At 39.4% G+C, this 20,716-nt stretch overlaps 1 protein-coding gene across 1 annotated transcript in view; it reads right to left on the minus strand.

Moving 5' to 3' along the window:
• The window catches only part of USP12 (ubiquitin specific peptidase 12), a 60,886-nt gene that overhangs the window by 9,114 nt on the left and 31,056 nt on the right, over positions 1 to 20,716 (minus strand). Inside the window, 1 exon segment of the mRNA XM_023762011.1 lies at positions 976 to 1,173. Within this exon segment, the coding sequence (XP_023617779.1) occupies positions 976 to 1,173 (198 nt within the window).

Raw genomic sequence — 20,716 nt, forward strand, 5'->3', positions numbered from 1 at the left:
GGCCAGCCTGGGTGACGGGCTTAGGCCCGTTTTCAGACTGGCCACATCTCTTCAGGGTGAGGGTCCCCACTGGAGTGCTGGCCAACCTGGGTGAGTGGCTGATGGCTGTTTGCAGGTTGGCCACAGCCTTTCAGGGTGGGGGTTCCCGCTGGGGTGCCTGGCCAGCCTGGGTGAGGGGCTGATGGCTGTTTGCAGGTAGGCCACAGCCCCTTCAGGGTGGGGGGGTCCTGCTGGGGTGCCTGGCCAGTCTGGGTGAGGGGCTGATGGCTGTTTGCAAGCTGGCCAAGCCCCCCAGTGGGGACCCTCATCCCATGAGGGTGTGGCCATCCTGGGTGAGGGGCTGATGGCTGTTTGCAGGCTGGCCACAGCCCCCAGCCACTCAAGCTCCCAGTGGAGGCTGGCTGGAAGCAGGTATCTGGGATTTATTTATCTTCTATAACTGAAACTTTTTTGCTTTGAGCAGAGGCCACAGCCGGCCAGGGCAGGAGGGAAGCTTGGCTTCCTCCATCGCCGGGGCAACCAAGCCTCCTGCTTGCTCCAGCTCCGTAGCTGCCGGCCGCCATCTTGGTTGGGCTAATTTGCATATAGCCACTCTGATTGGCTGGTGGGCGTGGCTTGGGGCGTAGCGGAGGTGCGGTCAATTTGCATGTTTCTCTTTTATTAGATTAGGTGAGAAAAAAATTCAAATCCAGAGAGGGAAGAGGGTAGAGGGGAATAAAGAGGGCAAAGGGAATCAAATTTATGGAGACAGAGGGAGACATGACTTTGGGTGGTGAGCACACAACAAAGCATACAGATAATGTACTATAGATATTTATAAATATTTTCATTTATAAAAGTTTTAAGGAGGAAATGATAAAATGTATCTGGATGAGAACCTCTGAAAGGTCTACCCTGGAATCCCTCAAGAATATCCTGAATGCTCACTGTTCACCGACCCATCCTCCCACTGCCAGGCCCCACAACTGCAATTACCTTCCACAGTGAACCACAACGGCAACAAGGTCATACATTCTGTCAGGATTGGTTGCATCGCCTGAAGTGTTAAAGAGACGAAGTTCTAAAGGAAAAACTACCCGGTAAGAAAGTTTTGTGTATCGATGAAGTTGATCCATATATTTAAATCTCTTCAGGTGTAGGGCTAGAATCATGGGCAGCTTTTTAACTTTCATCCTATTAAAATAAACATGAAAACAAAATTTCATAAAAGATGGACACTATATCCTTAAAAGAATGAGCAAATTTTATGATTCAATTAGCAAATGGTTAATGGTCAGTTTTAATAGCCCAGCACTGCCCACTTTGAATATTTCTAGCAATTATTTTTATATTCAGAAAGCAATATTCTGAACATCTTAAAACTACTCCAGCCCACCCTACCCATCATCACCAAACCACATAAATTGACTGAGCACTCAACATGGCTTCAAAGCACATGGAATGGCTATGGTCTTTGTTAAGAAATCTATTTCTGAAATATGATAAGGCTAAATGCACATGGTATCTATGACGAGTGGAGGGAAAACCAGTTCTTTAAAGCCATCAATTCTTCTGGATGTGACTGGAGACTGAAATCATTGGTTTAATCAATCTATATAATTAATAACAGATTGAGAATTTCTGGTCAAGATGGCGGAGTAGGTAAATGCGGTAATCACATCCTCCCACAACCATGTCAAAATTACCACTAAACTATAGAACAGTGGTTCTCAACCCTTGGCTGCACATTAGAATCACCTAGGAATCTTTTTAAAATCCTGATTTCTGGGCAGAATTTCTGGAAGATGAGGCCCAGAAATCAGGATTTTAAAAAGATTCCCAGGTGATTCTAATGTGCAGCCAAGGGTTGAGAACCACTGCTATAGAACAACTATCATTCAGAACCACCTGAAACTTGTTGGTTGAATGGAAGTCATACAACTAAGGATATAAAGCCGTGGTTGGCAAACTGCGGTTCACGAGCCACATGCAGCTCTTTGGCCCCTTGAGTGTGGCTCTTCCACAAAATACCACGTGCGGGCGCGCACGTACAGTGCGACTGAAACTTCGTGGCTCATGCGCAGAAGTCGGTATTTTGTGGAAGAGCTGATATTTTGTGGAAGAGCCAAACTCAAGGGGCCAAAGAGCAGCAGCATGTTGCTCGCGAGCCGCGGTTTGCTGAGCCACAGTTTGCCGACCACTGATAGAAAGAAGCTACATCAATACTGGTAAAAGGGGTGGAGACACAAAACGGACTGGTCCTACACCCATGTATGGTGGATAAAAATCAGGAGGGATATCTCGACTACAGAGGTCCCCCCAGAAGAGTGAGAGATCCCTGCTCCCCAACAGGCCTCCTAGCCCAGGCTTCCAGTGCTAGGAAGCGAAGTCTCCATAACTTTGGCTGTAAAAACCAGCAGGGATTGTGGCTGAGTGAGACAGAGAGCTGCTGAAATCCCAGACAGTTCCTCTTTTTTTTTTTTTTCAATCTGTACATCAGATTATTTATTCACTTGATTCTTAGATTCACTTGTTGATAGATGCATGTTTGTTGTTCACAATTTGTATCTTTACCTTTTTCTTCTTCCTCTTCTTAAAGGATACCTTTCAGTATTTCGTATAATACTGGTTTGGTGGTGATGAACTCCTTTAGCTTTTCCTTATCTGTGAAGCTCTTTATCTGACCTTCAATTCTGAATGATAGCTTTGCTGGATAAAGTAGTCTTGGTTGTAGGTTCTTGGTATTCAGCACTTTGAATATTTCTTGCCATTCCCTTCTGGCCTGCAAAGTTTCTGTTGAGAAATCAGCTGACAGTCGTATGGGTATTCCCTTGTAGGTAATTGAGTCTCTTTCTCTTGCTGCTTTTAAGATTCTCTCTTTGTCTTTTGCTCTTGGCATTTTAATTATGATATGTCTTGGTGTGGTCCTCTTTGGATTCCTTTTGTTTGGGGTTCTCTGCGCTTCTTGGACCTGTATGTCCATTTCTTTCACCAGGTGGGGGAAGTTCTCTGCCATTATTTCTTCAAATAGGTTTTCAATATCTTGCTGTCTCTCATCTTCTGGCACTCCTATTATTCTGATGTTGGTATGCTTGTAGCTGTCCCAGAGGCTCCTTACACTATCTTCACACTTTCGGATTCTTTTTTCATTTTGCTTTTCCAGTTGGGTGTTTTTTGCTTCTTCGGTTTGATTCTTGTGCTCCTCTGGTCTGCTATTGGGTATAAAATTCTTTATTTCAGTCCGTGTATGCTTACTTTCTAATTTCTTTATCGTAGCATCGAGGGTCTCATTAGTTTTCGTGAGGCTCTGCTCAAGTTTATAGCAAGCCCTCAAAATTGCGATTCTTAGCTCCATATCCTCCATTTCTGTCATGTTTTTTTGTCTCCGCATCTTTTATGCTTTCTTGGTGCACCCCCTTGTGGTCTTTGTGGGCAGTCTTGTTCTAGCCAAGCCTTAATTGTTGTAGTTAACACTAGAGGGATTTGACCACCCCAGACAGTTCCTCTTAAAGGGACTGCTCACAGACTTACTCCATCTGAGTTCCAGCACTGGGGCAGCAGCTCAAAAGGCACCAGGGATATATGGGGAGGAATTGAATTGTTAGGCATCAAAGCAAGAGCTGGGGGGTAGAGGCAGCTTTCTCCCAGACAGAAATGCTGGCAAAGGCCATTGTTCCTTTTCTGTGCTGACAGATGGGCTCCACATCTGAGACTCCATCAACCTGGCTCATACTATTCACCCTGCTCTGGCGATTCCCTGAGACCCCACCCAACTTGCAGACCCACCCAAGACTTCCATTCTACTTCCATATGAATGGCCTGTCTTGGCTCATGCTTCTGACTTTTCTAAAACCTCTCAAATAAGCAGCATCTGGCCACCATGTACCTATACCTCTCGCTAAATGCCCCCAGGTCTGACACTAGCAGCAACCAGACTTGGTTCCCAATTTGGCCTCTCCTGGGCACCTCCAAGCCCAGCACAAGTAGCAGCGATCTGCAGATTGCTTTGTAGCTCATGCCGGGTGGCCCCAGGCAGAACAAAAGTGGTAGTTGACCTTGGTCTGCAGCTCCGGGAAGCCCCAGAGTTAGTGCACCCAGTGGACAACTTCAGACCACATCAAAGCAAAACCCAACAACCTTCACAAGTGACACACTGAAGATGAGAACTCAGTGGGCACCAGGGCCCTGCTGAAGTAAGTCTTGCTCCATGAGGTAGTCCCTACACAGTGGTCATAGGCAGTCCTTGTAGCTGATCAGCCTGGGGGTAAATCCCTCCCACTTAAGTGCCAAAAGCAATTAAGGCTCAACTAAAATAGGAAGCTGTACACAGAGCCCACATAGTGGTGGTGGTGGGGCACACCTGGAGTGCCCAGCTCAGGTAAACTGAGAGGCTGTGCCACTGGACCCTAAAGGATACCAACTACATTAGGCCACTCTACCAAGCACAGGAGACAGCAGCTCTACCTAATACATAGACACAAACACAGGGAGGCTGCCAAAATGAAGAGATAAAGAAATATGTCCCAAATGAAAGAACAGAACAAAAACCCAGAAAAAGAACTACACAAAAGAGAGGCAAGCAATCTACTAGATGCAGAATTTAAAGCACAGGTTATAAAAATGCTCAATGAAGTTAATGAGAACTTCAACAGCATAAAAAAGAACATGGAAACCATAAAAAAGAGCCAGTTAGAATGAAGGATACACTAACAGAAATGAAGAATAATTTAGAGGGAATCAACAGTAGTGTTGATGAAGCCGAGAATCAAATCAGTAATTTGGAAAATAAGGAAGGAAAAAACACCCAATCAGAACAGCAAAAATAATCCAAAAAATGAGGATAGTGTATAGAGCATCAAAAGTACCAACTTTTGCATCATGGGGGTGCCATGAGGGGAAAAGACAGAGCAAGGAATTGAAAACCTTTTTGAAAACATAAAGATAGACAGTCCCAAATAAAATGAACTTAAGAGGCCCACACCAAAACACATCATAATTAAAATGTCAAGGGTTAAAGACTAAGAGAGAATCTTAAAAGCAGCAAGAGAAAAGCAGTTAGTTACCTATAAGGGAGCTCCCATAAGACCATCAGTTGATTTCTCAACAGTAACTTTGCAGGCCAGATGGAGTTGATAAGAAATATTCAAAGTGACAAAAAGCAAGGAACTATAACCAAAATTAGTCTACCTAGCAAAGCTATCATTTAGAATCAAAGGATATATAAAGAGCTTCCCAAACAAAAAAAGCTAAAGGAGATTGTTACCACCAAACCAGTATTACATGAAATGTTATAGGGTCTTCTTTAAAAAGAAGGAAAAGATAAAAATATGAATAATAAAATGGCAATGAACACATATTTATCAACAATGGAATCTATAAATCAAAATAAATTAACAAACAGAACAGAAACAGACTCATAGATAAAAAGAACCATTTGACCATTGCCAAATGGGAAAGGATTGAGGGAATGGGTGAAAAAGGTGAAGGGATTAAGAAGTATAAATTGATAGTTACAGAATAGTCATGTAAATAGGAGATGTAAAGTACAGCATAGGTAATATAGTCAATAATATTCTAATAACTATGTATGGTACCAGATGGGCACAAGATTTATCAGGATGATCATTCATTAAATTACATGTCTAATCACTTGGTTGTACAACTGAAACTAATATAATATTGTATGTCAACTGTAATTGAAAAATAAAAAATGATTAAAAAAACAGTAACAGATTTTGAATAGGAGACAGTGAGAAAAGCATTAAAGATCATTCTATTAAAGGTGTTTGCGAGAAAGAAGAAATTACTCCATATTAAGAATAAGGCTACATGTATCCGAGAAAGAGACTAATCAAGAAATTTTAGAAATTGTTTTTAATTGTGAAACATAGGTTATCCTTCACATTCTAAATAATCTTTTTATTATGCCCTGGGTTACCTTTGAAATCCTACTTCACCTAACAACAGTCCACCCTTTCAAAGGCTCATCTCAAAAGTTACCCACTGGCACAAATAAGTGCTCTCTTCAATCTTTCACCAACACTTTACAGATTCACTTTATATACCAGTATGTACTAGAGGCCCAGTGCATGAATTCATACACGGATGGAGTCCTTCGGCCTGGCCAGCAACTGGGGCAGGTCAGGGCTGTCGGCTGGGGGGAGAGACTGCAAGGAGTTGGTTGTGGGAATGCACTAACCACCCGGCAAGCTGGCCGCGGGAGGTTGGCTATGGGAGTGCACTGACCACCAGGGGGCAGCTCCTGCATTGAGTGTCTACTCCCTGGTGGTCAGTGCGTCATAGCGACCAGTCATTGGGTTGACTGGTAGTAATGGTCACTTAGGCTTTTATATATATAGATAGTTTGTTACACTACAAAGTATTTAGATTATTCTTCTAGTGTCTGAACTGTTGGCAGGTTGAAACAATTTCTTTCATTTTATTTCTCCTCTATTTAGCAACATGTCCGGCACATGACAGATATTTGACAAACTTTGCAGAACTAAGTTCTATATAAGTGCAGTGAAGCAAAACATCTCGTCCCAACGTCTTAGCTCACTTTTCATGATTAAAAATGAAATTTACTAAGCCATGATTTCTAATGAAATAAAAAAAATCACTTTAAAAAATTATACTAAATCTGCATTCTACATATCTTAAATGTGGTGGGCAGCTTATTATTCTGAAAATATTTACTATTCTACTAATCTAGCCTTTGAAAAACATTAGAAAAAACAAATGTAAACAGTTAATCATTCCTGGAAAGTAATCTACCACTATGAATTAAAAGCCTTTAGGGCATTTGTCTTAATAATCCCATTGCTAGGAATTAAATATATCACAAATAGAAGACTTCTGAGAAATATTCACTTCTGGAGTTATCATGAAAAACAGGGGGCGAGATTTAAAATGGCAGCAGAGTAAGTGGATGCTACACTGACACACTCCCAGGACCAAACTGGAATTATAGGTAAAATACAAAAATTCCATCCTGAATAACCAACTGAAGATTTGCTGGAGAGAACCCTGATAACCAAGGATGGAAAATGAGACCTAGAGACTGAAGGAAGGGCAGAGGGGCCTAAGGGCTGGCCAGGATCCCACAGACAGCAGCTGAAGTTCTGGAGAGAGATCTCAGCTGTGGGAGGTTGCCACTGACAACTCTAAACCCCAAGCTAGGCCCCCCAACAGAGAGCACCAGACCTGAAAGAGGTGCCCACATAATACTGGGCTATGAAAAGCAGCAGGGTTGCTGTCTGCCAGGAAGAGGTGGCTGGAAATGAAGGTACCCCCTTAAAGGGCCAGCACACAGAATTTTGTGTGCAGCCACTCAACTTGGGCTCCAGAGGAGGGAGGGCAGAGTGGACTGAAGCTGTGTGAGCAGAAGCCAAAGTTGGGGGCTCTGGTGTTAGAGCTCAGAAGGCAGACATCCTGGTTCCCTATGCTAAATCATTCACTTACGCTGTAGAGGGTATCTTTCTCAGGCAGACTTTGCTATCCAGATGGTTTTTGCCTGGGGGAAAGGCAGTTGCCCCACCCTAATGGAAAACCCCTTCCCTGACCCTGTGGAGTTTCTGAGGCCCATTAAGAGCCTGAGAATAACAACTAGCTTCCAGGCAGAAGCAACTGTCCTACCCTGTAGAAAACCTCTTGCCCTACCTATGTACAATTGCCTTAGGCTACTCAAGACAATTCAATCAGTCTGCAAGCAAAGGTGGTCTCTGGAGGTTTTGAGTCTTTGCCTGATCTAGTAAGTCAGAAACAGCATTTGACACTGCACTAGAGATTGTAAGACATAGCAGATCTACCTAATACATAGTCACAAACCCAAACAGGCAGCCATAATGGAGAGACCAAAAGAAAAAACCCAAAACTAACAACCCCAAACCAAAGAACAAGAGAATTCTCCAGAAGAGCTAAATGAAATGGAGATAAAAAATTGATCAGACATAGAGTGCAGAATAATGATGGCAAAGATGCCCAACAGCATGAGAAAAGATATAGTAACTATGAAGAATGACATAGCACTAATAAAGAACATAGTTGAAGGAATACACAGATTAGGGAAAGATGATGATAAGTGAATTGGAAGACAGAGTAGAAAAAAATCACTCCATCAAAGAAGCAAAAACAATTAAAAAACAGAAGGACAGCATAAGGGAGTTGTGGGACAACATGAAACGTAACAACATTCGCATAATAGGTGAACCAGGAGAAGAAAGTGAGCAAGAGATAGAACTTATTTGAAGAAATAGTGGCAGAAAACTTCCTGAACCTATTGAAGGAAAAAAATCACTTAAGTACAGGCGGCACAAAGAGTCCTAAGCAAGAAGAATTCAAACTGGCCCATGCCCAAACACATCATAATTAAAATGCCAAAAATTAAAGACGAAGACAAAAATCTCAAAAGGCAGCAACTGAAAAGCAATTTGTTACCTATAAAGGAGCTCCCATAAGGCTGTCAGCTGATTTCTCATCAGAAACTCTACAGGCCAGAAGGCAATGGCATGAAATATTCAAGGTAATGAAAAGCAGCTTCTGAAACAAAAATTATTATATCCAGCAAGGCTATCATTCAAAATAGATGGTGAAATAAGGAGCTTCCCAGACCAAAAAAAGGCTAACGGAGTTTATCGCCACCAAAACAGCACTGCAGGAAATGCTAAAGGGACTGCTGTAATGATAAGAAGAAATAGAGAGAGAAATATAGGCATAAAGCATTAAAATGTCAATAAATAAGAACCTATTAATAATAACCTTAAATGTAAATGGATTAAATGCACCAATCAAAAGACATAAAGTAGCTGAATGTATGCAAAAACATGACCCAATTATATGTTGTCTACAAGACATCCACCTCAGAACAAAAGATTCACACAGAGTAAGAGTGAAGAGAAAAATTTTTTTCATGAAAATGGAAATGAAAAAAAAAGCCGGGCAGCAATAATCATATCTGACAAAATAGACTTCAAAATGAAGGCCATCATAAGAGAAACAAAGGTCACTACATAATATAAAAGGGATCAATCCAACAAGAGTATATAACCCTGGCAAACATATATGCACCCAATATAAGAGCACCTAAACATATAATAAAACTTCTACAGGGCATTAAGGGATGGATCAACAATAATAACAGTCATTTTGGGGGAGTTTAATACTCTGCTGACTTCACTGATAGATCTTCCAGACAAAAAATTAACAAGGAAACAGTGACTCTAAATGACACTGGATGAGATGTAATTAATTGACATTTATAGAATATTTAACCACAAAGCTGCAAAATATACATTCTTTTCAAGTGCACTTCGGTCATTCACAAAGATAGAACATATGTTAGGATACAAAACAAGGCTCTAAAAGTTCAAGAAAACTGAAATCATATCAAGTATCTTCTCAGATAACAATGGAATGAAATTAGAAATCAAATACAGTAAAAACACTCAAAAACATGGAGGCTAAATAGCATATTATTAAACAATAAATGGGTTACCAATGAGATGAAGAAATCAAAAATATCCTGGAAACAAAAGAAAATGAACACACAACCACCCAAGTTGTATGGAACAAAGCAAAAGCAGTACTGAGAGGGAAGTTCATAGCATTACAAGCCTACCTCAAAAAACAAGAAAAATTAATAGTAAACTACATAACCCTACAACTTAAAGAATTAGAAAGAGAACTACAAGAGAAGCTCAGAGTAAGTAGAAGGAAGGAAATAAAAAAGACTAGAGCAAAAATAAAGGACAAAGACAACTAAAAAGAATAATACAAAAATGAAACCAAGAGCTGGTTCTTTGAAAGGATAAATAAGATTGATGAACCATTAGCCAGACTCCTCAAGAAACAAAGAGAGAAGACCCAAATAAAATCACAAACAAAAATGGAGAAGTAACCACTGACATCACAGATATACAAAGGACTGTAAAAAAAATACTATGAACAACTTTATGCCAACATGCTAGATAATGTGGATGAAATGGACATATTCCTAGAAAAATACAATTTCCCAAAACTGAATCAGGAAGAATCAGAAAACCTGAATAGGCTACTAACAACTGATGAAATAGAAACAGTAATAAAAAAAACTCGCAGTAATACCTTAAGCAATAAAACAAATTAATTAATAAAAACAAAACACACAAAAAAAAACTCCAAGCAAACAAAAGCCCTGGTCCACATGGCTTCACAATGGAATTTTACCAAACATTCAAAGAAGAACTAACACCTATACTCCTCAAACTATTCCAAAAATTCCAAGTTCTTTTTATGAGGCCAGCATTATCCTAATTACAAAACCAGATAAAGACACCACAAAGAAAGAGAATTACAGGCCAATATCCATGATGAACATAGACGCTAACATCCTCAACAAAATATTAGCAAATCGGATCCAGCAATATATTAGAAAGACCTTACACCATGACCAAGTGGGATTTATTCCAGGGATGCAAGGCTGGTACAATATTTACAAATCAATAAACGTGATATATCACATAAACAAATTGAAAGACAAAAATCATATGATCATATCCATCAATGCAGAAAATCATTCCACAAAAATCCAATACCCATTTTTGGTAAAAATTTTCAGCAAAGTGGCAACAGTGGGATCATATCTCAACATGATAAAGACCATATGTGACAAACCTACAGCGAACATCATACTCAATGGAAAAAACTAAAACCTTTTCCAGAAGAACAGGAGTAAGACAGAGATGTCTGCTTTCACCACTCTTTTTAAATCCTCACCAGAGGGTATTTTTCCATTGCTTTTTAAAGAGAGTGGAAGAGAGGGGGAAAGACAGAGAGAAATATCGATGTGAGAGAAATACATCAATTATTTGCCTACTGCAGGAGCCCCAACCAGGGCCCGGGCCGGGGAGGAGCCTGCAACCGAGGTACGTACCCTTGACCGGAATTGAACCTGGGACCTTTCAGTCCACAGGCCGCAGCTCTATCCACTGAGCAAAACCATCTAGGGCCACTTTCACCAGTCGTATTCAACACTAAAGGCCCGATGCACGACATTTGTGCACTGGGGGCAGGGGATCCCTCAGCCAGGCCTGCGCCCTCTCACAGCCCAGGACCCCTCAGGGGATGTCCGCCAAAGGGTCCTTAGTGCTGCTGCGGAGGTGGGAGAGCTCCCGCCATCACCTCTGCACTCGCCAGCCGTGAGCCCAGCTTCTGGCTGAGCGGCACTCCCCCTGTGGGTTCGCACTGACCACCAGGGGGTAGTTCCTGAGTTGAGCGTCTGCCCCTGGTGGTCAGTGCACGTCACAGTGACTGGTCATTCTGCCATTCGGTCGACTTGAATATTAGTCTTTTATTATATAGGGTAGTACTGGAAGTTCTAGTCACAGCAATAAGACAAGAAGAAAACATAAAAGGCATCCAAATTGGAAAGGAGGAAGTAAAACTTGTATTATTTGCAGATGACATGATACTGTACATAGAAACCCTAAAGACTTCACCAAAAAAACTACTAGATTTAATATATGAATTTAGTAAGGTAGCAGGATACAAAATTAATACCCCAAAATTGATGGTATTTTTATACATCAATAATGAATTCTCAGAAAGAGAAACTAAATCCCATTTAAGATTGCAACAAAAAACATTAAGATACTTAGGAATAAACTTAACCAAGGAGGTAAAAGACTTGTACTTAGAAAACAGCAGGACATGAAAAAAGACATAGAGAAAGATATAAACAAGTGGGAGAATATACTGTGTTCATGGATTGGTAGAATTAACATTATTAAAATGTCCATACTACCCAAAGCAATCTACAGATTCAATACAAACCCTATAAAATACCAACAGCATATTTCATAGATCAAGAACAAAAACTCCAAAAATTTATGTTACCAAAAAAGACCCCAAATAGCCACAGTTATGTTGAATAAGAAGAATAAAGTTGGAGGGATCACAATACCAGATAGCAAGTTAATGCTATAAAGCCATCATAATCAAAACAGCCTGGTACTGGTACAAAAACAAGCATATAGATGAATGGAACAGGACACAGACCCCAGAAATTGACCCAAGCCATTACGCTCAATTAATATTTGACAAAGAAGGCAAGAACATACAATGGATCAAGACAGTGTCTTCAATAAATGGTGCTGGGAAAATTGGACAGGTACATGCAAAAAATGAAACTAGACCACCAACTTACACCATACACAAGAATAAACTCAAAATGGATAAAAGACTTAAATGTAAGTCATGAAACCATAAAAATCCTAGAAGAAACCATAAGCAGCAAAATCTCAGATATTTCTAGTAACACTATGTTTACTGATACATCTCCTAGGGCAAAGGAAACTAACAAGAAAATAAATAAATGCAACTATATCAAAATAAAAAGCTTCTGCACAGCAAAAGAAACCATCAACAAAATGAAAAGGGAGCCCACTATATGGGAGAACAAATTTGGCAATGATACATCTGATAAAGGATCAATATACAAAATATATAAGGAACTCATACAACTTAACAAAAGGAAGACAAACAATCCAATAAAAAAAAATGGGCAAAGAACCTAAATAAAAACTTCTCCAAAGTGGAGATACAAATGGCCAAGAGACATATGAAAAATGCTCAAAGTCACTGATCATCAGAGAGATGCAAATTAAAACGACAATGAGATATCACCTCACACCTGTCAGAATGGCTACCATCAACAAATCAACAAATGACAAGTACTGGCAAGGATGTGGAGAAAAGGGAACCCTGGTACACTGCTAGTGGGAATGCAGACTGCTGAAGCCATTATGGAAAACAGTATGGAGTTTCCTCAAAAAATTAAATATGGAACTGCCATTTGACCAAGTGATTCCACTTCTAGAAATATATCCTAACAAACCCGAAACACCAATCAGAAAGAATGTATGCACCCCTATGTTCATAGCAGCACAATTTATAACTAAGATCTGGAAACAGCCCAAGTGCTCATCAGTAGATGAGTGGATAAAAAAGATGTGAAATACTATGGAATATTATGCAGCAGTAAAAAAGAACCTCTTATCCTTTGAGACAGGATGGAGGGACCTGCAGAGTAATATGCTAAGCGAAATAAGCCAGTCGGAGAAAGACAAGTATCACATGATCTCACTCATATGTGGAATCTAATGAACAAAATAAACTGATGAACAAAATAGATCCAGAGAGACATAGAAGCATAGAACAGATTTCAGAATCTAAGAGGGAAGGTGGGGGAGGGTGGGTGGGTGGGAAGTTAACAACCAAAGAACTTGTATGCATGTATGTATAACCCATGGACACAGACAACAGGATAGTGATGGCTTGGGGCAGGCTAGAAGGGGTCAATGGGGGGAAGAAAGGGGGTCATATGTAATACTTTCAACAATAAAGATTTAATTTAAAAAATTTAGGGAAATCCTCACTATTCAACAATAGGAAATGTTGAAATATATTACATTATAAACATAACAATATTATACAACTTGAAACAATGATGGTGAAAGTTTCTAAATGGCATGGGAAAATACTTCTTGAATGTAAAAAAAGACATGAAATTTTATATCCAGTAATCAATCCAACTTCATATACATCAGACCCATGTAGAGTTGCTAAAACAAGTTATTCTTTAAAAATTTCCAGTAGAACATAGATCCAGAAGAATTTTCTCAGCATTATACAAATAACTTAGATGTTGGACAAACTGCTTAAAAAAAAAACAAACCACACAATTTATCAAAACTGAAAATAAGAAAGAATACAAAAATCTAAATACTACAGTATCTATTTGTAACTAATCCCTCTCCCCTTCAAAAGAAACAATCTGACCAAAGAGCATCACTGGGGAATTCTATCAAACATTTAAGAAAGAAAGAAAATGTATCTTATATAAACTGTTTAATAAAAGGAGAAGGGAATGATCCCCAACTCATATTTACAGTCAGCATAAACCCAGTACCAAAATCTGACAAAGGTATTACACGAAAATAAAATCACAGACTGATATCCCTCATTAGGTATCATATATGTGAAAATCATTAACAAAACATTAGCAAATTGGATCCAGCAACATATAAACCCCACTTGGTGATGATGTTACACTAAATGAATGGATGATTTCTCCCTCAGGTTCTTTCTAAAAATCAGTAACTGTAAAAATAACATGGACAGATTCCTTTATATTCCTAAAGTAATAAAGTAATAAATATGGAAGAGGCATTTAAAATTACTACAGCATATTCTTCCTTCTAAACAGAAGCATCTTCACCCCAACGTAAATTCTCCAGAAACTTACGCTGAATCAATAATGTGATTTTTCAAAACAAGCATGTCCTCTTCCAACCTAATCAAAGTATTTTCCATGAGACAGGAATGAGTAGACAACAGGTATTATTTTCTTAGTAAGAATTTACTGTCCACATTATATACCAGGTTACAAACTCAAATGACTGCAGCCCCTATAATATTTGGGTCCTACTGGGAGATTTATCCAGGCAGTGCTCCAGGGAAGACTGAGGGAAGGTGAGGAAGCCTGGGAAGGGGCGGAAGCCGGGGAAGGGGAGAAAACTGGGGAAAGGGTAGGTCACACACAGAATACCACAGAGGGCAGGCCCCCCCCAGTCCCACAGGGGAACCCTGGACTGAATTCCTCTCAACCACAGCAATGATAGCTGGGCTTTCATATTCTATTCTCCACATGTCAGTCAGAGATGAAAGAAATTCCCAGAAACTGCCTTCTGCAGTAGCCCAAGGGGAGTCCTCCAAAGAAGAACCAGAAGTGAAAGCAAGCCAGCAGAGCAGGAGGGGCAGGAGAACTGACAGTGTCTGCACCCAGTCCTAACTAGAACACCAAGGACTCAACTGCAGGCAACTGAGGCAGCGCATGGTGGAATGCAGGCCCAGTGCTGTCTGCTGTTTTGATTTTTTCAAGAATAGTGAGAAACCATATTTTTAAAGTACTATTTTCCATTTGTATAAACTGTGTGAGCCAAGCTAAGAGGTCTATAGACTGAATTTGGCCCAGGGGGCACAGTTTGCAAACGGTGACACAGAGATATTTAATATCCCAGAACAGGCACATAAAAATTTACTAAATACTGTTAGTAGAGGTCTTAACCACGCAGAAAAGCTTAAAATTATACAGACATAAAATTCCACTCTCTCATAAACTGTAATGTCAACAAGGACTAACTGGGGCAAATTGGGCTGAGGAATGAGAAAGGAACATGATGCTATGATTTGGTATGAGGAGGACACTGAGGAGTCAGACAAGACAGAACCTGATCCCCAGCCTGTGTTATAAGTGAAGGGCAGGTCAGTGGATGGATGAGGTCCATGGAGTGCCCCAACCACAGGTGGAACAAAATACTGAGCACTATCTAGAGTTGCTACCAGGTACGCAGCATCAACCTGTCAAAACAGAAAGACCCAGAAAACCACAAACACAGGTCAGATTCAGGAGAATTCTAATAGGGTGGGGTCAGAGGGCTATGGTCTGAATGTGCCCCACCCCCAAAATTCATGTTGAAATCCAAAAGCCCAATGTGATGGTTTTAGTAAGTGAGGCCTTTGGGAGGTGCTTAGTTATGAGGGTGTAGTCCTCAGGAATGGGACTCGTGTGTATGAGAGATGAGGCACCAGACAGGTTGCTGGTACCCCCCTACCATGTGAGGACACAGTGAGAGAACACCAGCTATGAACCAGGAAGAGGGTCCTCACCAGAACAAGACCATGCTGGCATCTTGACCTTGGACTTCCCAGCCTCCAGAACTGTGAGAAAGAAATTTCTGTTGTTTATAATGCACCCAGTTCATGGTGTTTTGTTAGAGCAGCCTGGAATGGACTAAGATGAAGTGTGTGCAAGGGTAGTTCGGGATGTGGACTAAAGTAAGGCAAATTCCCATTGCTGAAAAGATCCTGACTTGATGCTTACTATGTAAGACCTGGACACAGAGGATTAAGATATGGATCCAGTTACAAAAATGGAGCAAAAGGGAAGGACATGACTGCAGGAATAGAGAGAATCTCAATTACAAGATCTAGGACAGAGAGAGATGGACATGTGGACATGACAACTTGATGCTGAGTCACCTGGGCAGTGCAGAGTCTTCTTCAATGCCTCATAAGGACAGGTTTGGTCCTAGAAGTGGGCTAAGCCAAATATGGAATCAAGGGATAGCACAAATAAAGAGAAAGGAAGCATGTGTAGGCAAGGAGTCAGTCAGGCTGGCTTAGCTCCCAGTCCACGGTTATTCATCATCAGAGTGAGAGAGGAGCAACAGAAATATTGCTCTTTAAAATCTCGGCATCATTCCCACCACAAGGCCCAGAGGACAGGGTAGCACTAACTGAAACAAAGCCATCAAATCTTTTCTCATTCCAGTTCCCCAGGGACAGCCTCCACTTTCTCCCTGTGCTCTGTCCTCCCGCTAGACAAAGGTCAATGACTGTTACATCCCATTTACCAAACTGGTATTTTTCCTGGACTGTGCTATATACACAGTTCAGTAGGTATGCTGTATAAAAGGAGTCTATGTGCAAATAAATTCTGGAAAAAGCTAGATAAAAGAAATTTTTTCTGTTATGTGAGTCTTCTCAGAGTCTACAATATGAATCATAAATAACTATCAGGAAATTTTATTATACAGAAAATTCATTTAATCACAGAAAACTTATTTTAGGGCATATTAAAAACACGTGCAGAAATCATTCTTCAGTGTTTCCAAATTCAATCTTTTTAAAGACACTGTCTTTATATTAATTCAAACATATTTCATGAATGAAAGTCAAACTTTACATGGTTATTTATTGTTGTAAAAACACATAACATAAACTTTACCATCTTAATCCTGTTTTTATTACGCTTACCTGAGAATATGTTATTTACTTATTTATTTATGTTTTAAGAGAGGAAGGGAGAAGAAAGAAACATCAATGTGAGAGAGATACATGGATCAGCTGCATCCCATACGCACCCAGACTGGGGATGGAGCCCTCAACCTAGGTATGTGCCCTGACCAGGAATTGAACCCATAACCTTTTGGTATATAGAACGACACTCCAACCGAGTCACCCAGCCAGGGCCCATCTTAATCCTTTTTAAGTGTGCAGTACAGTAAAGTTAGATACACCAATTATTATGCAATAGATCTCAAGAACTTTTTCATCTTGCAAACTGAAACTAGGCCTCCTGTACAACCCACATTCCTCTTCCCCAGACTCTGGGAATCACCACTTTACTTCCTGTTTCTAAGAATTTGACTACTTTAGATTCTTCATAAAACTGGAATCATACAGAATGTCTTTTTGTGACTGGCTTATTTCACTTAGCATAATGCACTCAAGGTTCATCCATGTTGTAACATGTGACAGGATTTCCTTCCTTTATAAGGCTGAATAATAATCCCATTGTATGTGCATACCACATTTTCTTTATCCACTCATCTGTCAAGGGACATTTTAAGTTGTTTTCACCACTTGGTTAGTGTGAATAGTGTAGCAAAAAACCTGGGAGTACACATTTCTTTGAAATCCTGTTTTCTATTCTTCTGGATCTATACCCAGAAGTAGCCCTGCTGAATCATATGGTAATTTTATTTAAATTTTTGAGGTTCCTCTACACTGTTTTCCATAACTGTGGCAGCATTTTACATTCCCACCAGCAGTGCACAAGGGTTCCAATTTCTCCACATCCTCACCAATACTTATTTCCTCTCTCTCCTCTCTCTTTCTCTCTTTTATTGTGGCCATCCTAACTGTGAGAAGTGATATCTTACTGTGGTTTAATTTGCATTTCCCTGATGATTAGTGGTGTTGAGCATCTTTTCATATACTTGTTGGCCATTTGTGCATCTTCTTTGGAGAAATGTCTATTCAAGTCTTTGCCCATTTTGTAATTGAGTGATTTGGTTTTTTGTTGCTGAACTACAGGACTTCTTTATGTATTTTGGATATTAATCTCTTATCAGATATCTGGTTCTTAAATGTTTCCTCCCATTCTGTGAATACTCTGCAAATATTTTCTCCCATTCATTACTTTTCACTCTTATTGCTTCCTTTGTTGTGCACAAGTTTTTCAGTTTGACGTAGTCCCATTTGTCTACTTTTGCTTTGTTGCTTGTGCTGTTGGTGTCATATTCAAGAAATTATTGTCACATTCAATGTCATGAAGCTTTCCCCCTATTTTTGTTTCTATAAGTTTTATAGTTTTAAGTCTTATGTTTAGGTGTTAAATCCATTTAGACTTAGTTTTTGTATATGCTATAGGGTAAGGGTGCAACTTCATTTTTTTGCATGCAGATATCCAGTTTTCCCAGCACCACTTGTTGAAGAGACTATCCTTTCCCTATTGTGTAGCCTTGGCATGCTTGTTGAAGATCATTTGACAATAAAGTGAGGGTTTATTTCTGGGCTCTTTATTCTGTTCCATTGGCCTACATATCTTTATGCTAGTACCACACTGTTTTGTTGTTGTTAATCCTCACCCAAGGATATTTTTCTGTTGTTTTTTTTTTTTTGTTTGTTTGTTTGTTTGTGTTTTTGAGAGTGGAAGGGAGAAGAGGGGAGAAAGGGAGGGAGAAAAGGAGGGGAAAAGAAGAAAAGGGGAAGAGAGAGACAGAGACAGAGAGACAGAGACATCGATGTGAGAGACGCATCAATTGGTTACCTCCCACACGCTCCCTGACCAGGGCCTGGGGACCAAACCTGCAACTCAGGTACATGCCCTTGACTGGAAATTGAACCCAAGACCCCTCAGGGCTCAGGCCGATGCCTCAACCACTGACCCACACCGAGCAGGGCAGTTCCATACTGTTTTGATTACAGTAGCTTTGTAACATGTATTTAAAAAATCAGGAGGTATGAGCCCTCCAGCTTTTTCTTTCTCAAGATTGTTTGGCTATTCAGAGTCCTTTAAAATTCCCCATATGAATTTTGAATGTTTTTCTATTTAAAAAAAATGTCAATGCGATTTTGATAGGTATTGCATTGAATCTATAGATTGCTTTGGGCAGTATGGCCATTTTAATAATATTGTCTTCTAATTCATGAACAGAGGATACCTTTTCATTTATTTATATGTATCTCCTTTAATTTCTTTCAGCAATATTTCACAGTTTTCACAAGTTTTTCACTTCTTTGTTTAAATTTATCCCTAAGTATTTTTTGATGATTTGTAAATGGGATTTTTTTTTTTAAGTTTTTATTGATTTCAGAGAAGAAGGGAGTGGAAGAGAGACAGAAACATCAAACATCTAACAAAACCTTGTTAGAACTAAAACAAATTCAGCAAAATACAGGATACAAAATCAATACACAAAAATCAGTTTTTGTATATTAACAACCAAAAACCTGAGGCCTAGCCGATGTGGCTCAGTGGCTGAGTATTGACCCATGCACCAAAAGATCACAGGTTTGATTCCTGATCAGGGTACATGCCCAGGTTGCAGGCTTGATCCCCAGTAGGGGCCGTGCAGGAGGCGGCCGATTGATTATTCCTTCTCATCATTGATGTTTCTATCTCTCCCTCTCCTTTCTCTCTCTGAAATCAATTTTAAAAAAACATATAAAAATATTTAGTGATTTATATATATGTAAGATCATGCCATCTGTGAACAGAGATCATTTTACTTTTACTTTTCAGATTTGGAAGCCTTTTCTTTTCTTTTTTTCTTCCCTAATTGCTCTGGCTAGGACTTCCAATACTGTGCTGTATAAAAGTGACGAGAGCAGGCATCTATCTCTGTCTTCTTCCTGATCTTGGAGGAAAAGCTTTTAGTTTTTGACTGTTGAGTATGATGTTGGTTGTAGGCTTTTCATATATGGCTTTCATTATGTTGAGGTATGTTCCTTCTATTCCTAGTTTTTTAAGTGTTTTTCTCATGAAAGGGTGTTTAATTTTGTCAAATGCTTTTTCTGGCTCCACTAATGATGTGGTTTTTGTCCTTCAACCAAATGGACACATTTTTAAGTCAAATTAATTTTTGTTTCTTTAATAAGAGCTATGATCGTATATTCAATACAATCTTATCCTGAGACCAGAAACTACAGAGTTTTAGAGATGATAGGGATCTTAGAAATCAACTAATCCAACTCAGACCCAAAAAGACTTCTCCAATATCACACTGCAAGGAAGAGTTGATACTCCATTCTAGTGGAAAATACGTAATTTTTGTATTGGTGCCTTTCCATGAACTTACACATAATTTATCCTACAATACAAGAAATATTCTAAAATCTGTCTGAAAATATATGGGTGAGGAGGTGTGTATACATACAAAATATGTGCATCAAAGCACCAAAACAGTGAAAAAATGGAAACAATCTACATTGTTAGATTTAGAGGATTGGTAGACAGGTATGACCATAAAAAAAAATACTATACAGCTCCTCTTAAGACTGTTTTCATTGACATGGTTGTAATTCAGTAAGTGAAAAAAGTAACAAAACGGTATATAAAGTTTGATTCCATTTCAAAAATTATGTGTGTACATACATATGCACTTAAAATATCTAGGATTTATACAAAAATGTAGTGTTTTCATGAATAATAATTCTTATGTGATTTATACTTAGCTATATTTTCTAATTTCTGTACAAAGACAATATATTCCCCATGTAATTTAATAAAAGATTAATATTAAATAATGTAGAAAAATCTCATGTATACATCTTTAAAACAAACAACTTAACCCTGTAGATAATTCCTAATTACTCACTCATGTATGGTTCTTTTGTCATGCTATATGAAGAC

The sequence above is a fragment of the Myotis lucifugus genome, unplaced genomic scaffold, assembly GCF_000147115.1.
Source record: "Myotis lucifugus unplaced genomic scaffold, Myoluc2.0 scaffold_227, whole genome shotgun sequence".
NCBI classification, from domain to species: Eukaryota; Metazoa; Chordata; class Mammalia; order Chiroptera; family Vespertilionidae; genus Myotis; species Myotis lucifugus.